This window comes from Mus caroli, unplaced genomic scaffold (assembly GCF_978045245.1).
Source record: "Mus caroli unplaced genomic scaffold, Mus_caroli_1 scaffold_1, whole genome shotgun sequence".
Lineage (NCBI taxonomy): Eukaryota > Metazoa > Chordata > Mammalia > Rodentia > Muridae > Mus > Mus caroli.
This window is the reverse complement of record NW_028227256.1, coordinates 69,754,348-69,778,928: the sequence shown is the minus strand read 5'-3', so window position 1 is coordinate 69,778,928 and position 24,581 is coordinate 69,754,348. Positions and strand designations below refer to the sequence as shown.

The window sequence follows — 24,581 nt, the reverse complement described above, 5'->3', positions numbered from 1 at the left end:
GATGATCCTTCCTTCCATCTCAGCTCCAAACTTTGTCTCTGTAACTTCCTCCATGAGTATTTTGTTCCCCATTCTAAAGAGGAACGAAGTACCCACACTTTGGTCCTCGTCCTCCTCCTCCTCGTCCTCCTCCTCCTCCTTCTTTTTTGAGACAGGGTTTCTCTGTATAGTTCTGGCTGTCCTGGAACTCACTCTGTAGACCAGGCTGACCTCGAACTCAGAAATCCGTCTGCCTCTGCCTCCTAAGTGCTGGGATTAAGGTAATCCTTCTTCTTAAGTTTCATGTGTTTTGCAAATTGTACCTTGGATAGTCTAAGTTTCTGGGCTAATATCCACTTATCAGTGAGTGCATATCATGTGAATTCTTCTGTGATTGGGTTACCTCACTCAGGATGATATCCTCCAGATCCATCCATTTGCCTAAGAATTTCATAAATTTATTGTTTTTAAATAGCTGAGTAGTACTCTATTGTGTAAATGTACCACATTTTCTGTATCCATTCCTCTGAGGGACATCTGGGTTCTTCCCAGCTTCTGGCTATTATAAATAAGGCTGCTATGAACATAGTGGAGCATGTGTCCTTATTACAAGTTGGAACATCTTCTGCGTATATGCCCAGGAGAGGTATTGGTGGATCCTCTGGTAGTACTATGTCCAATTTTCTGAGGAACCGCCAAACTGATTTCCAGAGTGGTTGTACCAGCTTGCAATCCCAACAGCAATGGAGGAGTGTTCCTCTTTCTCCACATCCTCGCCAGCATCTGCTGTCACCTGAATTTTTTTTTTTTTAAAGATTTATTTATTATATGTAAGTACACTGTAGCTGTCCTCAGACACTCCAGAAGAGGGCGCCAGATCTCATTACGGATGGTTGTGAGCCACCATGTGGTTGCTGGGATTTGAACTCTGGACCTTCGGAAGAGCAGTCGGGTGCTCTTACCCACTGAGCCATCTCACCAGCCCCTGTCACCTGAATTTTTGATCTTAGCCATTCTGACTGGTGTGAGGTGGAATCTCAGGGTTATTTTGATTTGCATTTCCCTGATGATTAAGGATGTTGAACATTTTTTCAGGTGCTTCTCAGCCATTCAGTATTCCTTAGTTGAGAATTCTTTGTTTATCACTGTACACCATTTTTTAATGGGGTTATTTGATTTTCTAGAGTCCAGCTTCTTGAGTTCTTTGTATATATTGGATATTAGTCCCCTATCTGATTTGGGATTGGTAAAGATCCTTTCCCAATCTGTTGGTGGCCTTTTTGTCTTATTGACAGTGTCTTTTGCCTTACAGAAGCTTTGCAATTTTATGAGGTCCCATTTATCGACTCTTGATCTTACAGCACAAGCCATTGCTGTTCTATTCAGGAATTTTGCCCCTGTGCCCATATCTTCGAGGCTTTTCCCCACTTTCTCCTCTATAATTTTCAGTGTCTCTGCTTTTATGTGGAGTTCCTTGATCCACTTAGACTTGAGCTTTGTACAAGGAGATAAGAATGGATCAATTTGTATTCTGCTACATGATAATCACCAGTTGAGACAGTACCATTTGTTAAAAATGCTGTCTTTTTTCCACTGGATGGTTTTAGCTCCCTTGTCAAAGATCAAGTGACTATAGGTGTGTGGGTTCATTTCTGGGTCTTCAATTCTATTTCATTGATCTAGCTATCTGTCGCTGTACCAGTACCATGCAATTTTTATCACAATTGCTCTGTAGTACAGCTTGAGGTCAGGCATGGTAATTCCACCAGAGGTTCTTTTACTGTTGAGAATAGTTTTTGCTATCCTAGGTTTTTTTGTTATTCCAGATGAATTTGCAAATTGCCCTTTCTAACTCGGTGAAGAATTGAGTTGGAATTTTGATGGGGATTGCATTGAATCTGTAGATTGCTTTCGGCAAGATAGCCATTTTTACTATATTAATCCTGCCAATCCATGAGCATGGGAAATCTTTCCATCTTCTGAAGTCTTCTTCGATTTTTTTCTTCAGAGACTTGAAGGTCTTATCATACAGGTCTTTTACTTGCTTCACTTGCTTAGTTAGAGTCACACCAAGGTATTTTATATTATTTGTGACTATTGTGAAGGATGTTCTTTCTCTAATTTCTTTATCAACATGTTTATCCTTTGTGTAGAGAAAGGGCACTGATTTGTTTGAGTTAATTTTAATCCAGCTACTTCACTGATGTTATCAGGTTTAGGAGTTCTCTGGTGGAATTTTGGGGGTCATATCATTTGCAAATAGTTATATTTTGACTTTTTCCTTTCCAATTTGTATCCCTTTGATCTCTTTTTGTTGTCTAATTGCTCTGGCTAAGACTTTAAGTACTATATTGAATAGTAGGGAGATAGTGGGCAGCCTTGTTTTGTCCCTGATTTTAGTGGGATTGCTTCAAGTTTCTCTTCATTTAGTTTGTTGTTGGCTACTGTTTTGCTGTATATTGTTTTTATTATGTTTTGGTATGGGCCTTGAATTCCTGATCTTTCCAAGACTTTTATCATGAATGGGTATTGGATTTTGTCAAATGCTTTCTCATCGTGTAATGAGATGATGTTTCTTTTCCCCTTTGAGTTTGTAATCCTTTAACAAACCTAAAAGAAGATAACTGCAAGAACAGAATTCCAACTCTAATAACAAAAATAACAGGAAGCAATACTTTTCCTTAATATCTCTTAATATCAATGGACTCAATTCCCCAATAAAAAGACATAGACTAACAGACTGGCTACATAAACCGGACCCATCATTTTGCTGCATACAGGGAACCCACCTCAGGGACAAAGACAGACACTACCTCAGAATGAAAGGCTGGAAAACAATTTTCCAAGCAAATGGTCCAAAGAAACAAGCTGGAGTAGCCATTCTAATATGGAATAAAATGGACTCAGCTCTTTCAGTGAGCACACATGTTAAGTAGGCATGGAGGTGAGAACCAGATTATGAGGGGCAGCTGAAAGCAGTGGACACAGCACATAACCATTTCATTTCCACATATTGACAGTTCCAAATCCTCTCTGCCAGACCTTGCTATGTCTTTCATCTTCTGAATGATGTAGTTCCTCCAGTGCTGCTAGGGCCTTTCATGTACTGTGTCATTGTCTTTCACATGGATACTGATGTTTGAAAACACGAGTTATAGAGCTCAGAAAAATATCTGGACTAGAGGGAGGGGGAGAGAGACAGAGAGAGAGAAAGAGAGAGAGAGAGAAAGCACAAAGGAGACGGATATTAGATGAGATGATATAACACACAAGTAAAGGAACCAGGAGGCTGTGTTAAAGTAGCAGTCAAATGGGGCATTTGTGTAAGAATATGAAATAATAAAAGTGTCAGATACAACAGAAAATTACAACTCTATTTTAGAGTGAAGAGCTGCCTCTAGAGTTGGTTTTGCTTTGGTAAGAGAATTTTACCAAAATGAGACTGAGTAATGGAGGCTATTTGTAGCAAGTTAAAGGGTAAAGTGAGGGAAAGTCAATGAAACAGGAAGAGGTAAAAATAATCATATAATCATAGGGAACCTTCACCCTGTGTAAAATACAACCTCTGCATAATGTTTTATTGGAGTTCTGTATGCCAACTGGCCAGTATTTTCAACTGCAATGAAAAACCTTTGGCTTCTTCCTTTCCTTTCCAGATTCCCTGCTTTCTCCTGCTGGGTGCCCAATAAGCTAGGTAAATGCCATCTTTGATAACTCTTGCTTCTGGCTGAGTGTGTGCTGCGCTCTCTCAGATCAGCTCCTCACCATGCCTGGCAAATGACAGAAGTTAGATTTGTCACCAATCCAATGAAATAAGAGTTCCTTTCCTAGTAACTGTTTTTAAAGAATTGCTATCTTAAAACTCCAATAATTTCAAACAAATTTTTTTAGACATTCTGCTTGTTTCTCACCATAATGTAGGGCTCTCAGTGCTGGGCCAGAGAATAATGGGAACAACTGAAAACAGGGCATTTAAAAATCTCTTGCTTTCTTTGATTTTAAAGAAATGGTTACTATACTGAGTCATACTTAGAAACATTTAGATCTTAGACTCATTTTAGGTTCAGTGTGAGTTTTCTCTTCATGACAGAATAAAGGCATGGGACTGCAATAAGATACTCAATGAACTACAAGTCCACAAGAATAGAACAACTCTGACTTATAAAGATGTCAATTATTGAAGCAAACAGATTAATTGTCCTACAATACCCAGTTTGGAGAAGAACATACCAGTTTCATGATACCGTTGTAGATGTAAGGAAGTTGATGAGAAATCTACTTATGAAACCAAGTGAGCTCCCCTAAAGTCCCTGATGATAACCACACTTAGGGTATATCACTTGAATGAAGGTTACCTGGCTGAAATATCTACCCACCAACTTGGGGATTTCTGTGTTTCTCACAAAGCATCTGTATGTGGCCAGTGCTACCTTACTATACAGTTGACCCTGGAAATCACATAATCATCTCATGAGAGATGCTCGCAGGGTACAAGCAGACAGACAAATCCTCTCTAGGGTAGTAGAGACCCCAGAGGTCTCACGAGTGCTTCTCTTCATTCCTGCCAGAACAGTCACCAGTGCTGCCTCTGGGAAGCACAAGTATTCGTGTGATAGGAAGCCACTGCAGGGAACAGACTAATTGTATGTTGTGTTGCTGCTCTACTCCAGAATGAGAGGGCCTGTGCTAGCGTCAAGTCTTCCAGCCCATGTCTCAAAATAGGGTGGGTGTTTCTTTAGCCTACTGATGCAGTAAAAGCCAAGGAGCCATTACTTAAAACATAATTCCAGGTTGGGCTTAAGGATGACTATCCTTCAGAAAAGCAATTTATGGACACAATTAGATTAAAACAACAAGAGAAAGGAAAACAGAGATGGAAAACTAACCTACAGCTCTTTTCTCTAGATCTTAGGCTTCTAGTGACTTGAAGACAGTGCCCCTAATCTCTAATCTCTGGCATGGAAATACAGAACGAACCCAAATAGTCAATAAAAGGATAATTATCAAGATAAAGTCTCAATAACAGTTGCTAATCATGCTACTATTTTTATGATCAAGTGGAGTTCAGACTATAGTTCTGTATGTAATTATTATGGAATAAGCAGGGTTTGACAGTATATAAATAAGCAGCCAATTAATTTTCAACTATAAAACACACCCTTTTCCTTTATTTTTATAGCTACTATGTGATCCATTTTGAGCTTGAAATTTTCTACCAGCAACTCTATAAGACTCAATGGTGGGTAGCCATAAATGAAACTGTGAATAATCTGAAAGTGAAAAGGCTTCCACTGACTGAAGATCAACTACATGAGCAATTTAAGAAAAAATTTGGTTTAAAAAAAGCTATGAAGTGCAAGGTATTTTACTATCAAAAAATGTAAGAAGTTACATATTACTATAAGTTAATGTCTCCTATTCTACATGAGGTGAAAGGTCTAGGATGCGGGGTTAATGAAGGATATTGAGATGGGTTGTTAGGGGTATGGAGTTTACTAGAAGAGTAATTGGTCATTGGTGGCTTTGGACAGACAGACAGATAGACAGACAATAACATGGCAGGGGCTCATAAAGTTCAGGCCCTAAAACCAGATAGACAGTATGATGCAGGTCTCTGGCCAGAGGAAATCAGGACCCACAAGACAAGGCAGGAAAGAGAGAGAGAGAGAGAGAGAGAGAGAGAGAGAGAGAGAGAGAGAGAGAGAGAGAGAGAGAGAGAGAGAGAGAGAGAGAGAGGAGAGTATTCTTAGTACTTTCTAAGAATACCGGTTTGTGTTTTGTAAAAGTTTGTAGTCAAGGCAGGCAGAAGGCATGGAATTAAGTAGCAAGCAGGACCTCTGACCACCAGCACTGCCTTTTACACAAATTCACTTCTCCAGGACTGAACCCCTAGGACCTGAAGTCTATTAGCTTGGAGCTTGACAGACAGAGTCTCAATAGGGTGCTTTGTTGTCGTCTGAGAATGAAAGACCTCCTATAGCTGTTCTGATATTACATCTGTACTAGGGATGAACTAATGCTGAAATAAATTCTTCAGTATGAAATAAAAATTTCATCTCTTATTAGCTGAAAAGCATTATGGTTTTTGATTATACATTTTTTTGGCAAAGTACAAAACAAACTGTCAATAAACTGGACTGAGGTTAATGTGAATGGCAAATATTTACTGATAACTAATGTTTAAAGCACTACTATAGAGATAACTAATGTTTAAAGCACTACTATAGATAGGAAAGCGCCTTTGCAGAACTACTTGTATTGCTACCACACTATTTATTACACAAATGAGAAACGTGAAGTGCATAGAGTTAACAGGAGGCACAGCCAGTCAGCGGCAGCACCTGGCTTCACTGCGGCATGCAGACATGAGACAGAGTCAGCCAGAGTCAGCCCCTGTCTAACAGAGTTTGCCTTAGCTGCTGGAACTGGTCAGTAGGCTCTCTGTCTTCAAAGGTGACACTGGCACTCACTGTCCATTTATTTGTTTAAAAAGCTATAGTTTTAAAACCTTGATAACTAGTCTAAAATATTTATCAGAGTTTCTCAAAAAACCATGATATTTTTACCTCTTTACCTGGGAACTAGAGAAAGAAGGAAGTCTCTCCAGCTATATAGCTCAAGTTTCTTGAGTTGTCCTTAAGCCCACATTTGCTTTTAAACTGTTTCAGGAAAGTATCTGTTCACTTCGCTGAAATTGTCTGCAGGGATCAAGCTACGGTTAATCTAAGAGAAAGGAAAACAATCTCTCCAAATATATTTCTCATGCTCTCAATCTATCCTTGTAGCTCTATGACTTTAGCGTTGTCCATGGGGAAGCTCTTCACCTGTCCCTTGGGGTAGTGTGGCAAACAATGAATGGCGCTCTTGTGACTGTTGATACAGTCTGTGTTCCTTTCTTCCCTTTAAAGAAATTTTTTTTTAAAGATTTATTTATTATATGTAAATACGCTATAGCTGTCTTCAGATACTCTAGAAGAGGGAGTCAGATCTCATTACGGATGGTTGTGAGCCACCATGTGGTTGCTGGGATTTGAACTCAGGACCTTCGGAAGAGCAGTTGGGTGCTCTTACCCACTGAGCCATCTCACCAGCCCCCTTTAAAGAAAATTTTAGGTGTATTTTTTATTTAAAAAAAACTATTAAAAAAATTAATGCTGATCTTTTAAACAATTTTAGAGTATCCCATTTGGTGTGAAGTCTGCTGTTGAAAGAGGCTTGTCTGCTGTTTTCTACACATTTAGCCGTAAAACCTCAAGCTCCACAATCAATGTTTCCGATGAAGCCGGCTACGCCATTTTCCACCATGCTGCCCTGCACAACCGGGTCTCTGTCATCTGTCAGCTGTGGAGCGCCAACTTCAACGTCAACCAGAGACGCTTCATCATGTTCAGCCAAGGTTTCATTCAGTTTTCAAACTTTGTTCAGTACCGAATAAACCTAGTTATTAACATAAAGCAGAATTCAATGATTTAAATGCAGTGAGTAGCCAGTTGTCCTTGAAGCACTTTTTAATGTGAAAATCATTTTTGGTAATTAAAAATCTTCTGTTCATCCTTGTCCTTCTCAGATTTCCATCTGCTGATAAGTAGGTGCATTCACGGTATGAGTGAAAACATTACTCTGCTAGCAATATCACTGCTAAATTGGCACAATCTCCCAGCTGCAGGCTTTGGTCAGCTTTTGAAAGGGAGAGTTCGTGTCTCTGCTAGAAACTGTACTCCACACTGTCATATGTAATCCTGCTTTCTGTATCAGTACACTGTCATTTTGTTCTGACTAGCTTAGGAAACTCCTGTATATTGGTAATCATGTTTCTATATGGATTTTCTCTTTAAGCAGATTCATCCAAAGTGGATATGAAAAAAGAAAGAAACGGTAAGGCATAAGTGAAGTATGCATATATATTAAAAGATTATTGTAGATGCTAAAACTTTTGCTGGGTGTGGTATTACAAGCCTGTAATTCCAGCCCATGGTTAGACAGAAGCAGGGAACAAGGGTTAAGGTCACTCTTAGTTATATAGTGAATTCGAGACTAGCCTGGGCTGCATGAAATTCTGTCTTGAAAATGAACAATTACCTCATCAAAAAAAAATAAAATAAAAAGAGTAAAACATTTTATAGTTATAACCTGCAAATGTTTTGTTGCATAAGTAAAATAATGAAGTTTCATTTTCATTTTGAAGTATAGTTTTTCTGCCCATGTTTATTGATATTCACAAGTTAAATACTCCTTTTTTATAATATTTAACTAGGAATTTCCTACCATCTAGACTTGTTTTATAAATTCGGTTTCCAAAGTGGTTTTGGAAGCTTGTACATGAGCAGTTGAGAGCTGGGAACGTAGCTCAGCTCTATGGTGCTTGCCCAGCATAGGCAAGGTCCTAAATTCAATCACTTGTGTCCTGGTCCCACACACAAGTTAATAGACATTCTGCCGTCTAGGGGTGGTAGTGATGCATGGGCTCTGAGGAATGATTACTTTTGGTGGAGATCAAAGTTTTATGATAAGCATTGGATATGAAAATACAAAACAAAAGCATCCTTGTCCTCAAATTTCTATTTCCTTTCTACACATGTAAGAGATTTACCATATACCTTCAGAGTCTACATAAGGTAATTAAAGAAGAATTCCTTAATAAAAACAAAAAAAAACAAACCGCACAAACCACAAGTCCTTTAAAAGCCCCATATTGGCAAGGGCAGAGAGGGACTAGGTACGACTCCAGTGAGGGAACATAGTGCATCTGCGAGTACTCCACAGAGGGAGCATGATCTTATTTTTCTCCTCCTTCAATCTTCTCTCAGGGTTCCTTATTAGCAGGAACTGGGCAGAAGCTTCTATGGCAGGTCTCTCAGATGTTTCAGCACTCATGCTTGCCTACAGCAAGCCTCTAGCAGTTCGTCACCTGCAGTCAGTCTTCCTTCTGCAGGTCACGTCGGAAGTTCTGCTGTTGCTCTACTTCTGGGCCACCTTACAACTTGGCGCATATTAGTTTGCTTCTGGTGTCACATCTGTGATGAATTCTGAAAGGCCTGTTCATTTTCTGTTGAGCTTTATATTTTTAATTAGAGCTGACCATCAGTTGTGACTTCTGATCATATACACCTTACTAGAAACTGAAAAACAAAGCAAGAATTTTTAAATTTAGTATTCAAAAAATTTTTTTGGTCCATTTCCTTATTGTCCTTCAGTCTCTCTCTCTCTCTCTCTCTCTCTCTCTCTCTCTCTCTCTCTCTCTCTCTCTCTCTCTCTCTCTCTTTCTCTTGGTTTTTCAAGACAGGGTTTCTCTGTGTAGCCCTGGCTGTCTTGGAACTCACTCTGTAGACCAGGCTGACCTCAAATTCAGAAATCTGCCTGCCTCTGCCTCCCGAGTGCTGGGATTAAAGGCGTGCAGCACCACGCCCGGCTCTGTCCTTCAGTCTCAAACTCCCTCATAATGCAACGTATGGCCACCAATCCCAGCCAGTTTATTAGAACTCTTAATCTGGTTTGGTTGCAAAAGTTGTTAAAGTATCTATTATCAAAGAGTCAGTCACAGTAAATATAAGTGACAACTATCCAGATCTCCCTGTACCTTCTACTGTGGGACTGTCTGTTACACACTAAAGATTACAAACTGTCTCCTGTCTCTCTGTAAGCTCTGTCCAAGGTCTTCAGGGTAACACAACGCAAAGTGCTGAGGCCTATCCTTCCCCCAGATTACACATGATGATGAGACCCCATACTCTGCCAGGGACACGCTTTGGCTTGCCAGAGGTCCCAGAGTGTAGTCAGGTCCTGAGGCTGCTCACAATGGCACTGTTCAAACCACAAGTGACACACAGACTGGTCAGATGTCTGATGTCACACTGAACTGGAATGTCCGCACAACATGCTCAGTATCACCAACAGCCTAAGAGTGGTCAAGTGTACACACATGTGTGCTGCGCTTGGCCAGCAATAAGTAGAGGAAACTGGGGCATCCCGTATGGCCTTGCAAACCAGAGCCGTTGATAATAGTCTGTGGTTACTTCTAGGTAGTCATCTGAAGCAAATAGGGGCCATCAACAGCTATAGAGCTCTCAGGACCCACAACCCAGAATATGGGAGATGGGGCCAGCTAAGTAACGATTTTAAATGCACAGATTTAGGTCATATATTATAGACAAAGATGTGATATAAAGACTACTAATAACCTAAGCCCAGTGACATGGGCCTCTTATACCAGCTACTTGATACCCTTTAGCAAGAAGGCTGACTGTTTAAGGGCTAACCTGGGCAACTAAGTAAAATTATTTTTCAAAATAAAAATGTATGTGTTATATGCAAATACATATGCTTTCTCATGTTATTTTTTTGTTCATAAAAAGTGTGATTTCTCCATTCCAGACATTTCAAGTTAAGCAAAGAAATATAAGATTGCCCAAATAATTGTTTTAGTGTTTACTTTGAGTTTTTAAAAAATATTATAAAGCACTAAGCTGTATGGTTGGACTCATAAAGGCATTTTATTCATTGTTTATTTATTTTAAGGAATGCTAGCTCTTTACTACTTAATAATTGTTGTTCATCTCAGGTCCAACACCTCTACATCTGGCTGCACAAGCTTGTTCACTGGAAGCAACCATCTGTCTACTTTGTTTCAAAGCTGATTACACTCTTACTGAGAAGAGGGGCTGGATGCCAATCCACTTTGCTGCCTTCTATGATAACATCTGCATCCTCATTGCACTCTGTAGGAAGGATCCTAGTTTGCTAGAGGCCGAGGCAGCAGCAGAGTGAGTTATGGAGTATCTGTAAGGATATGAACTTCTGTTTCCTGACTATCATCAACATTAAGGGCATAATTGGTTTGGGGGACTTGAAAGGTAGCAAAATGTCCTCTCTGGTCCTCATCTTCTCTTACTGTTTAACCTTAGAATTTATAAAGACTACAGCTTCCATCCTCCTATCTGTGTCTCCTAGAGGAATAAAGAGTGGATCCTGGGAATTTACCTAACTTTTGTATCAATAGTATAGCTTCACAGATAGGTTTATTAGGCTGACCATGTTTCCTATATGATTCCCGGGGTAGTTCCAGACCCAGGTAGATAGAATGTATCTCAATAGCAGTAGCTACTTGTGTCTAGCAGAGATACCAGCAAAAAGAAGAAACAGTGGAAACAGGATACATCTCCTACAGTTTTCTGTTTCATAATTCTGCTGAAGAGCCACTTTTAGAATAGTGGTGTAAATTTTTCCTAAGGATTGTCTATGAATCCAAAGATTTCCTGAACCTATTCATGGATACTTTAGTCTTATGTCTTCAAATTGTGTGTCTATTATTTGCATACTGGCTTGAAAGTTTGAGGGACACTGGACTTTTCTTTTTTTTTTTTTTAAGTTATTCTTCTTAGGTCTCATAATCCACCGGTCTTTTTTTTTTTTTTTTAAAGATTTTATTTATTATTTATTATATGTAAGTACACTGTCGCTGTCTTCAGACACTCCAGAAGAGGGAGTCAGATTTTGTTACGGATGGTTGTGAGCCACCATGTGGTTGCTGGGATTTGAACTCCGGACCTTCGGAAGAGCAGTCGGGTACTCTTACCCACTGAGCCATCTCACCAGCCCCGACACTGAACTTTTCTTATTGTTCCCTTTTTAAATTATTTTATTTTATTTTATTTTTGGAGAAAGGGTTTCTCTGTATAGCTCTGGCTGTCCTGGAACTCACTCTGTAGACTAGGCTGTCCTTGAACTCAGAAATCCGCCTGCCTCTGCCTCCCAAGTGCTGGGATTAAAGGTGTGCGCCACCACTGCCCGGCCTCTTATTGCTCCTTAACATATGGCTTCCCTACCATTGTATAAAATGGCAACTACTGCCATGTCCATGATCTTGCCTGCGTTATAGACCTGAGTAAAAAGACAGATGGAAGGCATCAGCACACTCCTTTCTCTTCACAGAGGTGCCCTTGCAACTTCCACTACTGTCCTGTTAGTGGCACTTGTTTGCATTGTCACATACCTACCTATGAGGGAAGATGGGGGATGGAACACTGGATTGGATAACCATGCACATAACCCAAAGATCTTCATTATATAAAACAACAATCACTCAGTTTTCATACTGTTAGTATCTGCTACAATGGAGAAACTGGGATTTGCAATTGAATATAAAATATTTAAGAGGTGTTGGATAACTATCAAGTCTATTTGATATTTGTAAGGTGGATTGATATTACCTGTTTGTGTCTCCACTAACTTATAGAACTGCTGAAAAGATTAGATAGGATAGTGTATTTTAATTATTTTGTATAGTATCAACTTCCAAACACATTAACATGTATAATAATTGAGGAGAACAGAGATAACTACTAAGGATAGGTAGGCAGGAAGGCAAATCTGTGGAATTCAGAGAATAAGAATCTAAAGGAAGACAAAGGGGTAGTGTAAATTAGGGTTCTTTCAGCAATACAACAAAAAGAAATGTGATGCTATACCAGTGTTGACTGGTACAATGTGTGCTTGATTTCAGGAATCAGTGCACTCCACTGTTGCTGGCTGCCACTTCGGGAGCCCTAGACACTATTCAGTACCTGTTTTCTCTTGGTGCAAACTGGAGAAAAACAGACACAAAGGGAAACAACATTATCCATCTGTCAGTGCTGGCTTTTCACACAGAGGTACTCAAGTACATAATAGAGCTGAATATCCCCGAGCTTCCAGTTTGGGAAACTCTGGTGGGTAAGTATAGAACATGAGATTTCACTGTAAGGAAATATTCTGATTAGTCTATAATATGATCTTCCATGTGCTAAAGCGGGATAAATAAAATACGATATTTATATCTTTAAAATTAAAGATCATGAAATAAATTTATGCATTGAAACCAACAATAGTACAGTTGATAAGGGGTGCTATATTTTTGTGTGCAAAAATAGTTTGATTTCTAACTTAAAGATCTGTGGCCAAAATGAACTATATCTTACACAATGATATTTACTCTTATTTCCCAACATTCTTAGAAGGCAGAACATAATTTTCTCCATTAATAAACTGAATTCCAAAAGAAAAAGAAAGGAAGAAGGAAAGAGAGGAAATTCAAGCCTAAGTAGCAAAGGTTCTTTTCTACTTACTTCTTACTCCTAATTTTAGAGGCGATTTTAGAAAAGTTTTCCTTCACATTTTGATGAATGTTCTATACAAAATTTTGTGTTCAATTTAGCCAGAAAAATAAGGGTTGTACAGTCAATTGAATGTACATGTCAAAATGTGTTCCTCCCCCAAGCCACATTATAATTACATAAAGATTAAACAATGAATCAGCAGCAGCAGTCAAGATTCAAGAGAACAGCCGTGATGGAACCAGGCAGCCACCTCTTAGACTTAGCATTCCAGAGAATACCAAGCCATCAGTAGGAAAGCTGAGAACTTCTCAAACACATACGTCACAGTCCTCCAAAGGCTGGAAAACAGGCAGTGCCAGGGCTCTCCACAGAGCCCAGCCAGAAAGGCTAGCAGCTGCTGAGGCTGCCTTTCTCCTTGGTGAACAGAAGTGGGAAGGCCCCAGGGAGCAAAGGGGTGTTCCAGAGTGGAGCCAGCCTTAGTTAGGCAGAGGAAAGTGCCACTGTGTCTGGGAAAACCACGGTGAATCTCAGATAGGGAAAGATTATATCCAGGAAAAATAATAGTGAGAAATGAGACAACACCATAGGTCGCCACCATGCCCAGCTGAGAGTGATCTTGTATAGGCAATGTAAATCCAAAGTATTGATTCAAGTAACAGCTACAAATATGAGGAGGTGGGCATGAGAGAATGGCAGAGCAGCATTGAGCTGGCTTCCTGTTTTCTATAATGTGAAGCCACAAGCAAAGCCTAAGTCTATGGCAACAAGACGCAGCACTGTGTCCAACTAGGCAGATCTGTGGGCCACCCAGTCCAAAGTGCTGCTTTTACAGAGGTGAACCCAGAGAACTGGGTGCAAAATCACAATATTTTGCTGTAGATATTTTAGAGGTGTATAATTTTGAAGATAAAATAAAAATTAAAGTAAAAAGAAAAGAGATGGAGAAAGAGAACAGAAGTTTTCCCATTGGGTAAGATATAGTTAGTATTTCAACCTGACTCTTCTGTTTTAAGCTGTTTGGTTCTTTGGGCTACTGAGATGGTTCAGTAAGGCACCTGCTGTAGAAGCATGAAGGCCTGAATTCAGATGCTAAGCACACAAGTAAAGTTGGGCACTGTGGTCTGTTTGTAACCCTAGCACTCAGGTTTGCAAAACTGTTTTGAGACTTTCCCCAACTTTGTGTTTATTCTAGCTAGAATTATTATAAATATAAGGCTATTAGGTTAGTTTAATGTATACATGGAAATTTACTCATTCCACAATCCCCCCAATATTTCATGAAGATTAAGCAGCAGAAAAGAACTCAAGGGAAAACAAGGTGAACAAGACACAATAAAAATAGGAGGCAGGTCAATTCCTGGAGCTCATTGCATCCACTCTAATCAACTGATGCGCTCCAGGTTCAATGGAAATGCTGTCTCAGAAATTAAGGTAGAGTCACTCAGGAGGCAGAGGCTAGCCTGGTCTACATTCTAGGACAGCTAGAGCTAAAACAGAGAAGCTTTCTTGAAAAACCAAAATCAACCAGCCAACTTAAAAAAAAAAACAAAAAAACCAAAACCCAAAACCAAACTAAACCAAACGAAACTAAACCAAACCAAAAAAGTAACATAGAGAAGAAATAGTGAAAGGTGCTTGATGTTGACCTCTGGACCCCAACCCCCAATACGAATATACATTTATGAACAAGCAAAACACACATTCACACAAACACACAAAATACACATGAATGCACACACACAAAACAAACAAATACACACAAATTACATGTGGGTACACACACAAAGCCATTCACTCAAACACAACATACAAAAATGGACATGAATTTACACACACAAAACATTTTCATGCAAACACTATAACACTATATACATATAAACAAATGATTATGTTTATGAATGCACACACACAAAACACACATTCACAGAAACACGACAGTATACACACACACACACACACACACTTTAAAAAAATGATGTCCAACTATTTGTTCAAAATGGTGTCAGCAACCAATCTTGGAAGACATTTTCTGAGTACAACAGCCCAAGGATATACTGGGAAATATCTTAGTGTTTATTTTTATGCAAATATGTTGCTTCATCTTTTAAGAGAGTAATTGTGAAGATCAACTTGATTTATAGTAGACAACCATCACAAATACCTCTAAGTATGACCCTTGATAAGGATGACTTAATGGTGTATATAACTCCCAGTGGCTACTACTTACAGTAGCCATGGTTATAAAGTCCTGATAATTTGATGATAATGACACCAGCAGAATAATAACTAGAAGCAAGCTAATTATTAGCCTTTGGAGTAGAAGCTAAAATTTAAAACAGGGCAGTCTCAGTAAGGACCAGGCCACGTCTGAACATAAGGTCAGAGAGAGATGAAGGAAAGATAGATGCTTTCTTACACCATAGACATTGTTTAGAAGCATGTAGAATGTTCTGTCTTTTGTTTGGAGTTTAAATTCATGCTAGATTTTTAAAAATCATATAAATCATTTTCAGGAAATATATAAATAATTTAATGGCTATTAAAATCATATTGATAAAGTAGTTTACTTTGCCATCCATAAAATCTCCTCAAATTTTTTTCAAAACTAATCATAGGCACATGAGAAATATATTATTTTCATGTGAATTTGAACTGTATTTCTAGGCAGTGTTAGCGATTCAGACCAAAGACAAATAACTTAGGGTTTTTTTTTTCAGTAATTACATATATATATTATAAACCTCAAAGATTAGCTTTTGTCACTGTCACAAGTGCCCAAGATAATCAGCTTGTGCAGAGCAGCTCTATTTGGGCCCACAGGAATGGCGATGGTGAATAATAACACTTATTACAGGGTCCTGTGGCAGAGGCCCATTACCTATTTGCTTCATGAGAGGTATAATAAAATAGAAAGACCAGAAGAGGAAGAGATGGAATCCCATAATCCCCAACATGGATACTTTCCCCAGTGATCTAAAACTTCCACCAAGTCCTACTTCTTAAAGTTCCCATCATCATTGAATAGCATCAAGCTAGACACCAATAAACACAAGTGATGACTAAACCAACTAAACCCTTAAGAAGGGCCTTTGAGGACCACCCCAGGTCTAAGCTATAGCCCATCATCATCCATCCAGCATCTTCCAGAGGACCACAAACATGGAATGAGTGTAGCCTATGCAGTTGGTGATGGGATGATTTTTTACTCTTGTGTTCACTTCACCTATATAAAAACAGAGTCAGCCATTCCATTGCCTCTGATGTGAATTACAGCTGTATTTTTCTGTTGGATACTTACCAGAAATGTTGCAGTGTGAAAGCTCCAAACGAAGGATGATGGCTGTCATGTCTTTAGAAGTGATTTGCTTAGCAAATGATCGATACTGGCAATGCATTTTGGATGCAGGTGATATAAATCATACTATCTTTTTCTTATCATATTTTAAGTAGAGCCATATTGAACCCAGGTAACCATATAAAAATATATATTAACATAGGCATACAAATTTAGTTCTGGGGTCAGATGTAAAGCACACACTCTAGGACTAACCTAATATTTGCAAATTTTGCAAACCTGAGTGTTAGGGTTTTCTCCAACTTTATTATATACATATAATTATAATAATATATTATATTATATATTATAATATAATTATATGATATATTATATATAATTATAATATATATATATATATATATAGAGAGAGAGAGAGAGAGAGAGAGAGAGTCTCACATATAGCCTAGGTTGGCCCTGAATTTGTAATCCTCTTGCGTCCCTTTTTTTAAATTAAAAACTTGTATACAATCTATCTGATCATGGTTTTGTCCTCCCTGACTCTTCCTGGATCCTCCCTTCCTCTCTACCTACTCAACTTTGGTTTTTCTCTGCTCTGACTGTAAACAAACAAACAAACAAGCAAACAAAACAAAAACGCAAGAAACAAAAACAAAGCAAGAAACAAGCACCTACAAAAATAAATAAAAAACAAGCAGGCAAAAATCTGAAAAGACAAAAATGTCAAAACAAAGCAAAATTAAACAAAATGCCATAGGTTTGTTGTTGTTGTTGTTGTTGGCCAGTTACTTCTGGGCAACATGGGGTGTGCCTGGAAGCATGGTTGATATATCTAGTTAAACTCCATTGGAGAAACCTAAATTTATCTTTGCTAGTCAGTATCAAATGCTGATAGCCTCTTGCTCAGGTTAGGTGATTCTTACAGTCTTCCCTCATCCTCTTCTACAGAGATCCCTGAACGTTTAGGGGCAGGGTTTGGTGAAGACATTCCATTCAGGACTAAGTGCTATAAAATCACTCATTCTTTGTAAATTGTCCAGTTTTGGGTCTTTGTGTTGGAGAGGCAAGAGGAAACTTTACTGCTGTGGGCTGAGTGAGGCACTGACCTGTGAGTATAGGAGTGTGTCATCAGGAGTTATTTGATCATCTTGTTCCTTTAGCAGAATGATAATGGTTTCCCTAAGGTCCATGACTATCTAGTCTCAGGGTCTTGGCCACACTGGCAGTGTCAGCTGTGGGTTCCTTCATCTCACAGCCTGTTGAATGCTAGGTTTACAAGCATATGCAATCAAACGCTGCTTTAAAAATATGTTCTAAACTCTTAAGGACACTTATTTGTTGATTATAAGCTTTTTTTCTTTTTCTTTAAGATCACTTTTGTCAACTTTGTTTCTTATTTTTCATGTGAAAACTGCACATGATCAAAAGACTCTATACTTTAGAGAAACTCTATTTCTCTAAAAACGTAAAATTTTAAGAATAAAACTAACTTTATCCAAGTAGTTGTTCTAGTTGAATATTGGTTGGGAAAACTACCCTGACAAAAACAACTTAGGGAAGACAGTGCTTAGATTAGTTTATAATTCCAGGTTACAATCTATCATTACAGGGAAGTCAAGGATTCAGAAACTCAAGTGAGCTAGTCACATGCATCCACAGTTAGAAGCAGAGAAAAATAAATGTGTGCACGCATGCCTTTTTGTGCCCAGCCCTCTTCTATACTTACAGTTCAGGAGCCCCTGTCTAGGTCATGGTTTTGCTGATGCCAATTGATGTAGGTGAGTTCCCACATCAATTAACAACAGTAATCCAAACAGTTATATTCAGATAGGCTAATCTTACCTAGACCACTGAGAGACTCTCTTCTTAGGTGAGTCTAGATTATCCCAAGTTGACAGAGAACTGTTACATCACTGTATTGCTATAATTACTAATTTATAAGTTATTCCAGTTCTAAACTTGCACATTTTATTTTTTTTTAAACTGAGAAACTAGAAGAAAATGTCAGACCAGGTTTGTAAATAGTTTTGCATTTAGCAACTCTATTAATTGTGCAGCTTCTCTGGCCTGGTTTATTCATTAATCAAATGGATTGGCCGCATGGACTTGTTCTGAGAGTAGCACTGTCCACTACAGCTTTCTCAGACGGTGGAAATGTCTGATCTATCCAGCATGGTACCTACTTCCCGAGGGTACATATTGAGACACATCTAATGTTCCATGACTATTGATGATTGAATACTCTTAAATTTCTCTAACTCATTAAAGCATGTTTGAAAAAGGTCCATCTTTCCCCAAAAGTCAACAATAGATGGTTTATTTAGGTCAATAAATAAATGAGCCAAGTTTTCTATGCCCAATGACTAATTATAATAAATGAGGTTACTGTTACAGTTTACTAGATCAGTACTTTTTTCACATTTATTTTTAAGATAACATATGATAACATGCAAATACTTAAAAAATGCTACCTTACAAAGTCAATTCAGTACCAAGACAATAACTTTACCATGTGGTATGCAGGCATGATGCTGCATACCTGTGATCCCAGTATTTAGGACGCTGAGACAGGAAGATGGAGAATTGACTACATAGTGAGTTCCAACCTACATGAAAAAAAATTTCAATTCTCATAGGTCAAAATTCGGTCTTCTGAAGCTGCTTTAGATTTACAAATGTAAAGTATATGATTATGCATGCTATGCAAAGTCAAATACGCAAAGAGAAAAGGCACTATCTTGTAGATAAGACATAATTATTTCTAAATCACTTCAAGCTGCTATTCTATCCTTTGTAGAACTGTCTGTAACTATTTACATTGCCATACCATGAATGCTACTTCAATACTTTTAGTATATGTCACCTATAAATGATTTTGAATAATTTATGCTTATTTTAGTCTTATCTTTACAGGCTCTATTCCTGCCTTAGTCAATCTATTAAAAAGTCCCCAGATAAAACTGCAGTATAAAACTGTTGGGTTGCTGAGTAATATCTCAACTCATGTAAGTATAGTGCATGCTATAGTGGAGGCAGGAGGCATTCCTGCTGTGATCAACCTGCTGACGTCAGATGAGCCTGAACTCCATTCTCGCTGTGCGATTATTCTGTATGACATTGCGAAGTGTGAAAACAAGGATGTTATTGCCAAATATGTGAGTACTGTTTTATAGAACCCAGAAACGTTCTCACACAGAAATCAGAAAGACAGAGATACATGTTGTTACCCAGTAACAACACTACCAGGGATGATGGGGAGAGAACGCATTTCAGCAGCAGCAAGCATTGAGGTGAGTGCAGGTCTGTAGCCTAGTGGGCTTAGGGGGCCTAGATGCTCAGTACCAACAAAGTTTAGCGTAGCCTGCTGAGAAGATGGAGTACTTTGCATAGTTTATACTGGTTGTTTCTTGTTTAAATGAAGATATTAGTTCTGTGCGAGAAATATATTCCAACTGTGTACCAGAAAGACTTAGAAAAAAATTGCTTTTGTTGAACACCAAACAACTGTTGCTATGCTATATTTCATCAAATAAAACCTACCCCATTGTATCCACTAGTATTTCAGATCTTTCTTTGGATATTTATAAATGAAGTTACTTGATTTGTTTCTTCAGTTTCCTAGAGTTGCTTCTTCAGTATGAATTGAACCATCTGCATTATAAAATGCACTTTCTATCAGGCTTAATGCTCTACTTTGAGTTCCTGGTGGTGGGAACCACTTCTATCTTGTTTTCTTTGTACTCTTTTTTTTTTTTTAATTTGCCTTTGTACATTATTTTAAACTTGTTTGAAAAACTTCCATTGCTGTGCCTCATATCGGTTCCTTAGACAATAATGTGAAAATATAGTCACACCCAAGTCCATCTGAGTTACTCAGTTTTATCCACTTAACTAGCTTGTTAATTGATTCTGGCAATTAGCCAAAACTATGATAAGTGTTCTGTGTATGTAGTACACTTAGGTTGTTACTCCTTTCCAGTTTATTGGGTCAGATAATGCATATGTATGTGTTTATCTTAGTCCTGCAATAATATCGTATTTTTCCAGGTAAGAATTACTCAGTTGTCTTAACTTACTGTGTGACAACAGTAGACATTTTTGTTTATAAGCAATTGTTCTTTTCTAAATAAAGATGTATTTACAGAAAGCTTACAGACTTTTAAACAAAATTGTACCAATCTTAAACAAATTCAGATGTAATTCTCTTTGTTTCTTTTCAGAGTGGAATTCCAGCTCTGATAAATCTCTTAAGCCTTAACAAAGAAAGTGTGCTAGTGAATGTAATGAACTGTATCCGGGTGTTATGTATGGGAAATGAAAGCAACCAACAATCAATGAAAGACAATAACGGCATCCAGCGTCTCATCCAGTTTCTGAGCTCTGATTCTGGTGAGCCTCAACCTGTCTGTTTAAAAGTGACAGATTTACCAAATGCAGCAAACACAGATCTGAATTCGTCCACGGACAAATATTTAGGATTTATCTTTGAATAGATCTAGGCACATAATATAACCCAAATATCTGAAAAACTTAAAATTACAAGGTTCAGAGAAATAACTGACTCTCAAAAGTATATTAAAATGTTTAACAAGAAATTCGCATAAGTAAAAATATTAGCATGAGTAATGAATATAGAGCATATAATATGTTTAAGGAGATTTCTTCTTGTATGAATAAGTGTGTGTTTTGATCATTGGAAGCTATTTTGCATGTACACCAAGAACTTTAGATTTGCTCTTATATATCTGGTATCAAAATCCAAGACAATCATCAGGTCCCTGCTTGTAAAGTGCACCTCAGTCCGGAACCCTAGGAAGCTATCAGGACACTTCTGTAGCAGCTGCGAATTGGTCCATTTCTGTACTGGAACAATCTCATCCCGGGAAGTGTATATGATAGTATGAGCTTCCCATTTTGACAGAAGCATTGGTGAAGATGTATCCCTTTTTGTTCCTGTTTGTATTGTTTTGTGCCTTTCTGTCACAGTTCATCATATATAATTACAAAATAAATATAAAATAAAAATATTGGTTAAAAGAGAAGCCAAGGTAAAAGATAAGGGAACTGTGGCAGAGAGCTTACTTTTATTTTAGAATTTCAAATTTAAGCAACTGTCATCTTTAACTTGTATCATGTAGTAAAGACTCTAAAAGCTTCCCTTCAGACCTTAAGTTTCTGTTCCAAGTTTTTCTTTTCTTTTTTTTAATTATTTCAAGATATATTTTGTTTTTATGTCTCCCTGTTCATTTCATATTTTATAAGTTTGGATACTATCTCTGTGCCCTCTGATAAGTCTGGCTAAGGGTTTATCTATCTTGTTCATTTTCTCAATGAACCAGTTCCTAGTTTTGTTGATTCTTTGTATAGTTCTTTTTGTTTCTATTTGGTTGATTTCAGCCCCGAGTTTGATTATTTTCTGGCATCTATTCCACATCTATGGGTGTATTTGCTTTTTTTTTTTTGTTCTAGAGCTTTCAAGTGTGCTGTAAAGCTGCTAGTGTAAACTCTCTCCAGTTTCTTTATGGAGGCACTTAGAGATATGAGTTTTCCTCTTACCACTGCTTTCCTTGTGTCACAAAAGTTTTGGTATGGTGTGTTCTTATTTTCATTTAATTCTAAAAAGTGCTTAATTCTTTCTTTACTTCTCCCTTGACCAAGTTATCATTCACTGGAGCATTGTTCAGTTTCCATGTGTGCTTTCTGTTGTTTTTGTTGCTATTTAAGACCAGCCTTAGCCCGTGGTGATCTGATAGGGTGCATGGGATTATTTCAACCTTCTTGTATCTGTTGAGGCCTATTTTGTGACTGATTATATGGTCAATTTTTGGAGACGGTACCATGAGCTGCTGAGAAGAAGGTATATTCTTTTGCTTTAGGATGAAATGTTCTAAAAACATTTGTTAGATCCAGTTAGTTCATAACTTCTGTTAGTTTCACTGTGTCTCTGTTTAGTTTCTGTTTCTGTCCATTGCTGAGAGTTGGGAGTTGAAGTCTCCCATTATTATTGTTTGGGGTGCAATGTGTGCTTTGAGTTTTAGGAAAGTTTCTTTTATGAATGTGGGTGTCCTTGCATTTGGAACATAGATGTTCAGAATTGAGAGTTCATCTTAGTAGATTTTTTTCCTTTGACCAGTATGAAGTGTCCTTCCTTATCTTTTTTGATGACTTTTGGTTGAAAGTTGATTTTATTTGATATTAAAATGGCTACTCCAGCTTGTTTCTTGGGACCATTTGCTTGGAAAATTGTTTTCCAACCTTTTACTCTGAGATAGTGTCTGCATTTGTCACTGAGGTGCATTTCCTGTATGCAGCAAAATGCTGGGCCCTGTTTATGTGTCCAATCTGTTAGTCTTTATCTTTTTATTGGGGAATTGAGCCCATCGATGTTAAGAGATATTAAAGAAAAGTGATTGTTACTTCCTGTTATTTTTGTTGTTAGAGGTGGAATTATGTTTGTGTGGCTATCTTCTTTTGGGTTTGTTGAAAGATTATTTTCTTGCTTTTATCTAGGGTGTAGTTTCCCTCCTTGTGTTGGTGTTTTCCATCTATTATCCTTTGTAGGACTGGATTTATGGAAAGATATTATGTAAATTTGGTTTTGTCATGGAATATCTACTTTTTTCCATATATGGTAATTGAGAGTTTTGCTGGGTATAGTAGCCTGGGCTGGCATTTGTATTCTCTTAGGGTTTGTATAACATCTGTCCAGGATCTTGTGGAGTTCATAGTCTCTGGTGAGAAGTCTGGTGTAATTCTGATAGGTCTGCTCTTATATGTTACTTGACCTTTTTCCCTTATTGCTTTTAATATTCTTTCTTTGTTTAGTGCATTTGGTGTTTTGGTCACTATGTGATGGGAAGAATTTCTTTTCTGGTCCAATCTATTTGAAGTTCTATAGGCTTTTTGTATGTTCATGGGCATCTCTTTCTTTAGGTTAGGGAAGTTTTCTTCTATGATTTTGTTGGAGATATTTACTGGCCCTTCAAGTTGGGAATCTTCGCTCTCTACTATACCTATTATTCTTAGATTTGGTCTCCTCATTGTGTCCTGGATTTCCTGGATGTTTTGGGTTAGGAGCGTTTTGCTTTTTGTGTTTTCTTTGACTGGTGTGTCAATGTTTTCTATGGTATTTTTTGCACCTGAGATTCTCTTTTCTATCTCTTGTATTCTATTGGTGATGCTTGCATCTATGACTCCTGATCTCTTTCCTAGGTTTTCTAACTCCAGGGTTTTCTCCCTTTGTGATTTCTTTATTGTTTCTATTTTCATTTTTAGATCTTGGATGGTTTTGATCATTTCCTTCACCATTTTGATTGTGTTTTCCTGTAATAATTTAAGGGAATTTTGTGTTTCCTCTTTAAGGGCTTCTAGCTGTTTACCTGTGTTCCCCTGTACTTAAGGGAGTTGTTTATGTCCTTCTTAAAGTCCTCTATCATCATCATGAGAAGTGATTTTAGATCTGAATCTTGCTTTTCCAGTGTGATGGTTTATCCAGGACTTGCTATGGTGGGAGAATTGGGTTCTGATGATGCCAAGTAACCGTGGTTTCTGTTGCTTATGTTCTTGTGCTTGACTCTTGCCATCTGATTATCTCTAGTGCTCCCTGACCTCGATATATCTGACTGGAGCCTGTCCTTCCTGTGATCCTGGTTGTGTCAGAACTCCTCAGAGTTCATCTGTCTCTGTGATCTTGTGATTCTGAGATCCTGTGATCCTGAGATCCTGGGTATGTCAGAACTCCTGAGAGTCAAGCTGGGTCCTCTGGGTCCCTGAGATTCTAGTCTGACCTAACCCTGGGATCCTGTGATCCTGGGTGTATTAGCACACCTCGGAGTAGAGTTTCTTCTGGGTATTATGGGACTGGCTACAGAGTTAGCACCCAAGCTTTTCTCATGCCACCTATGATCCTGTGATCCTGGGCATCTTAGAGCACCTGGGAGTGGAGCTTCCTCTGGGTGTTGCGGGACTCAGGTCTGCCTAGGGCACAAGCCCAGCCCAAGTTCTTTTATACCTCTAACTGTATCCACTGTCTACTTGAGGAGCAGCATAAAGGGATAGTTTTTCTGTACAGTTTAATCATTTAAATTTTATTTATGATTCTTTCTTTGTATCATTAATTAAAACTTAGAGACTAGTTCTTTTTTCTCTACCTGTTCTAGATATTATAAAGAGGAGTAATTATGGCAATAACTTAAATGATTTCACACACACAAAAA

At 38.1% G+C, this 24,581-nt stretch overlaps 1 protein-coding gene across 3 annotated transcripts in view; it reads left to right on the top strand.

The window, feature by feature from the left end:
• Positions 1-24,581, top strand: part of Ankar (ankyrin and armadillo repeat containing) — a 68,863-nt gene that overhangs the window by 25,102 nt on the left and 19,180 nt on the right. For 2 of the 3 annotated variants that reach the window (XM_021167928.3, XM_021167911.3), the window contains exons 6-13: positions 5,159-5,339; positions 7,156-7,375; positions 7,816-7,854; positions 10,538-10,739; positions 12,479-12,687; positions 16,372-16,476; positions 19,279-19,520; positions 20,586-20,754. In XM_021167928.3, the coding sequence (XP_021023587.1) occupies positions 5,159-5,339; positions 7,156-7,375; positions 7,816-7,854; positions 10,538-10,739; positions 12,479-12,687; positions 16,372-16,476; positions 19,279-19,520; positions 20,586-20,754 (1,367 nt within the window). The remainder of the gene's footprint in view (positions 1-5,158; positions 5,340-7,155; positions 7,376-7,815; positions 7,855-10,537; positions 10,740-12,478; positions 12,688-16,371; positions 16,477-19,278; positions 19,521-20,585; positions 20,755-24,581) is intronic. The other variant, XM_021167919.2, reaches the window with a different exon arrangement.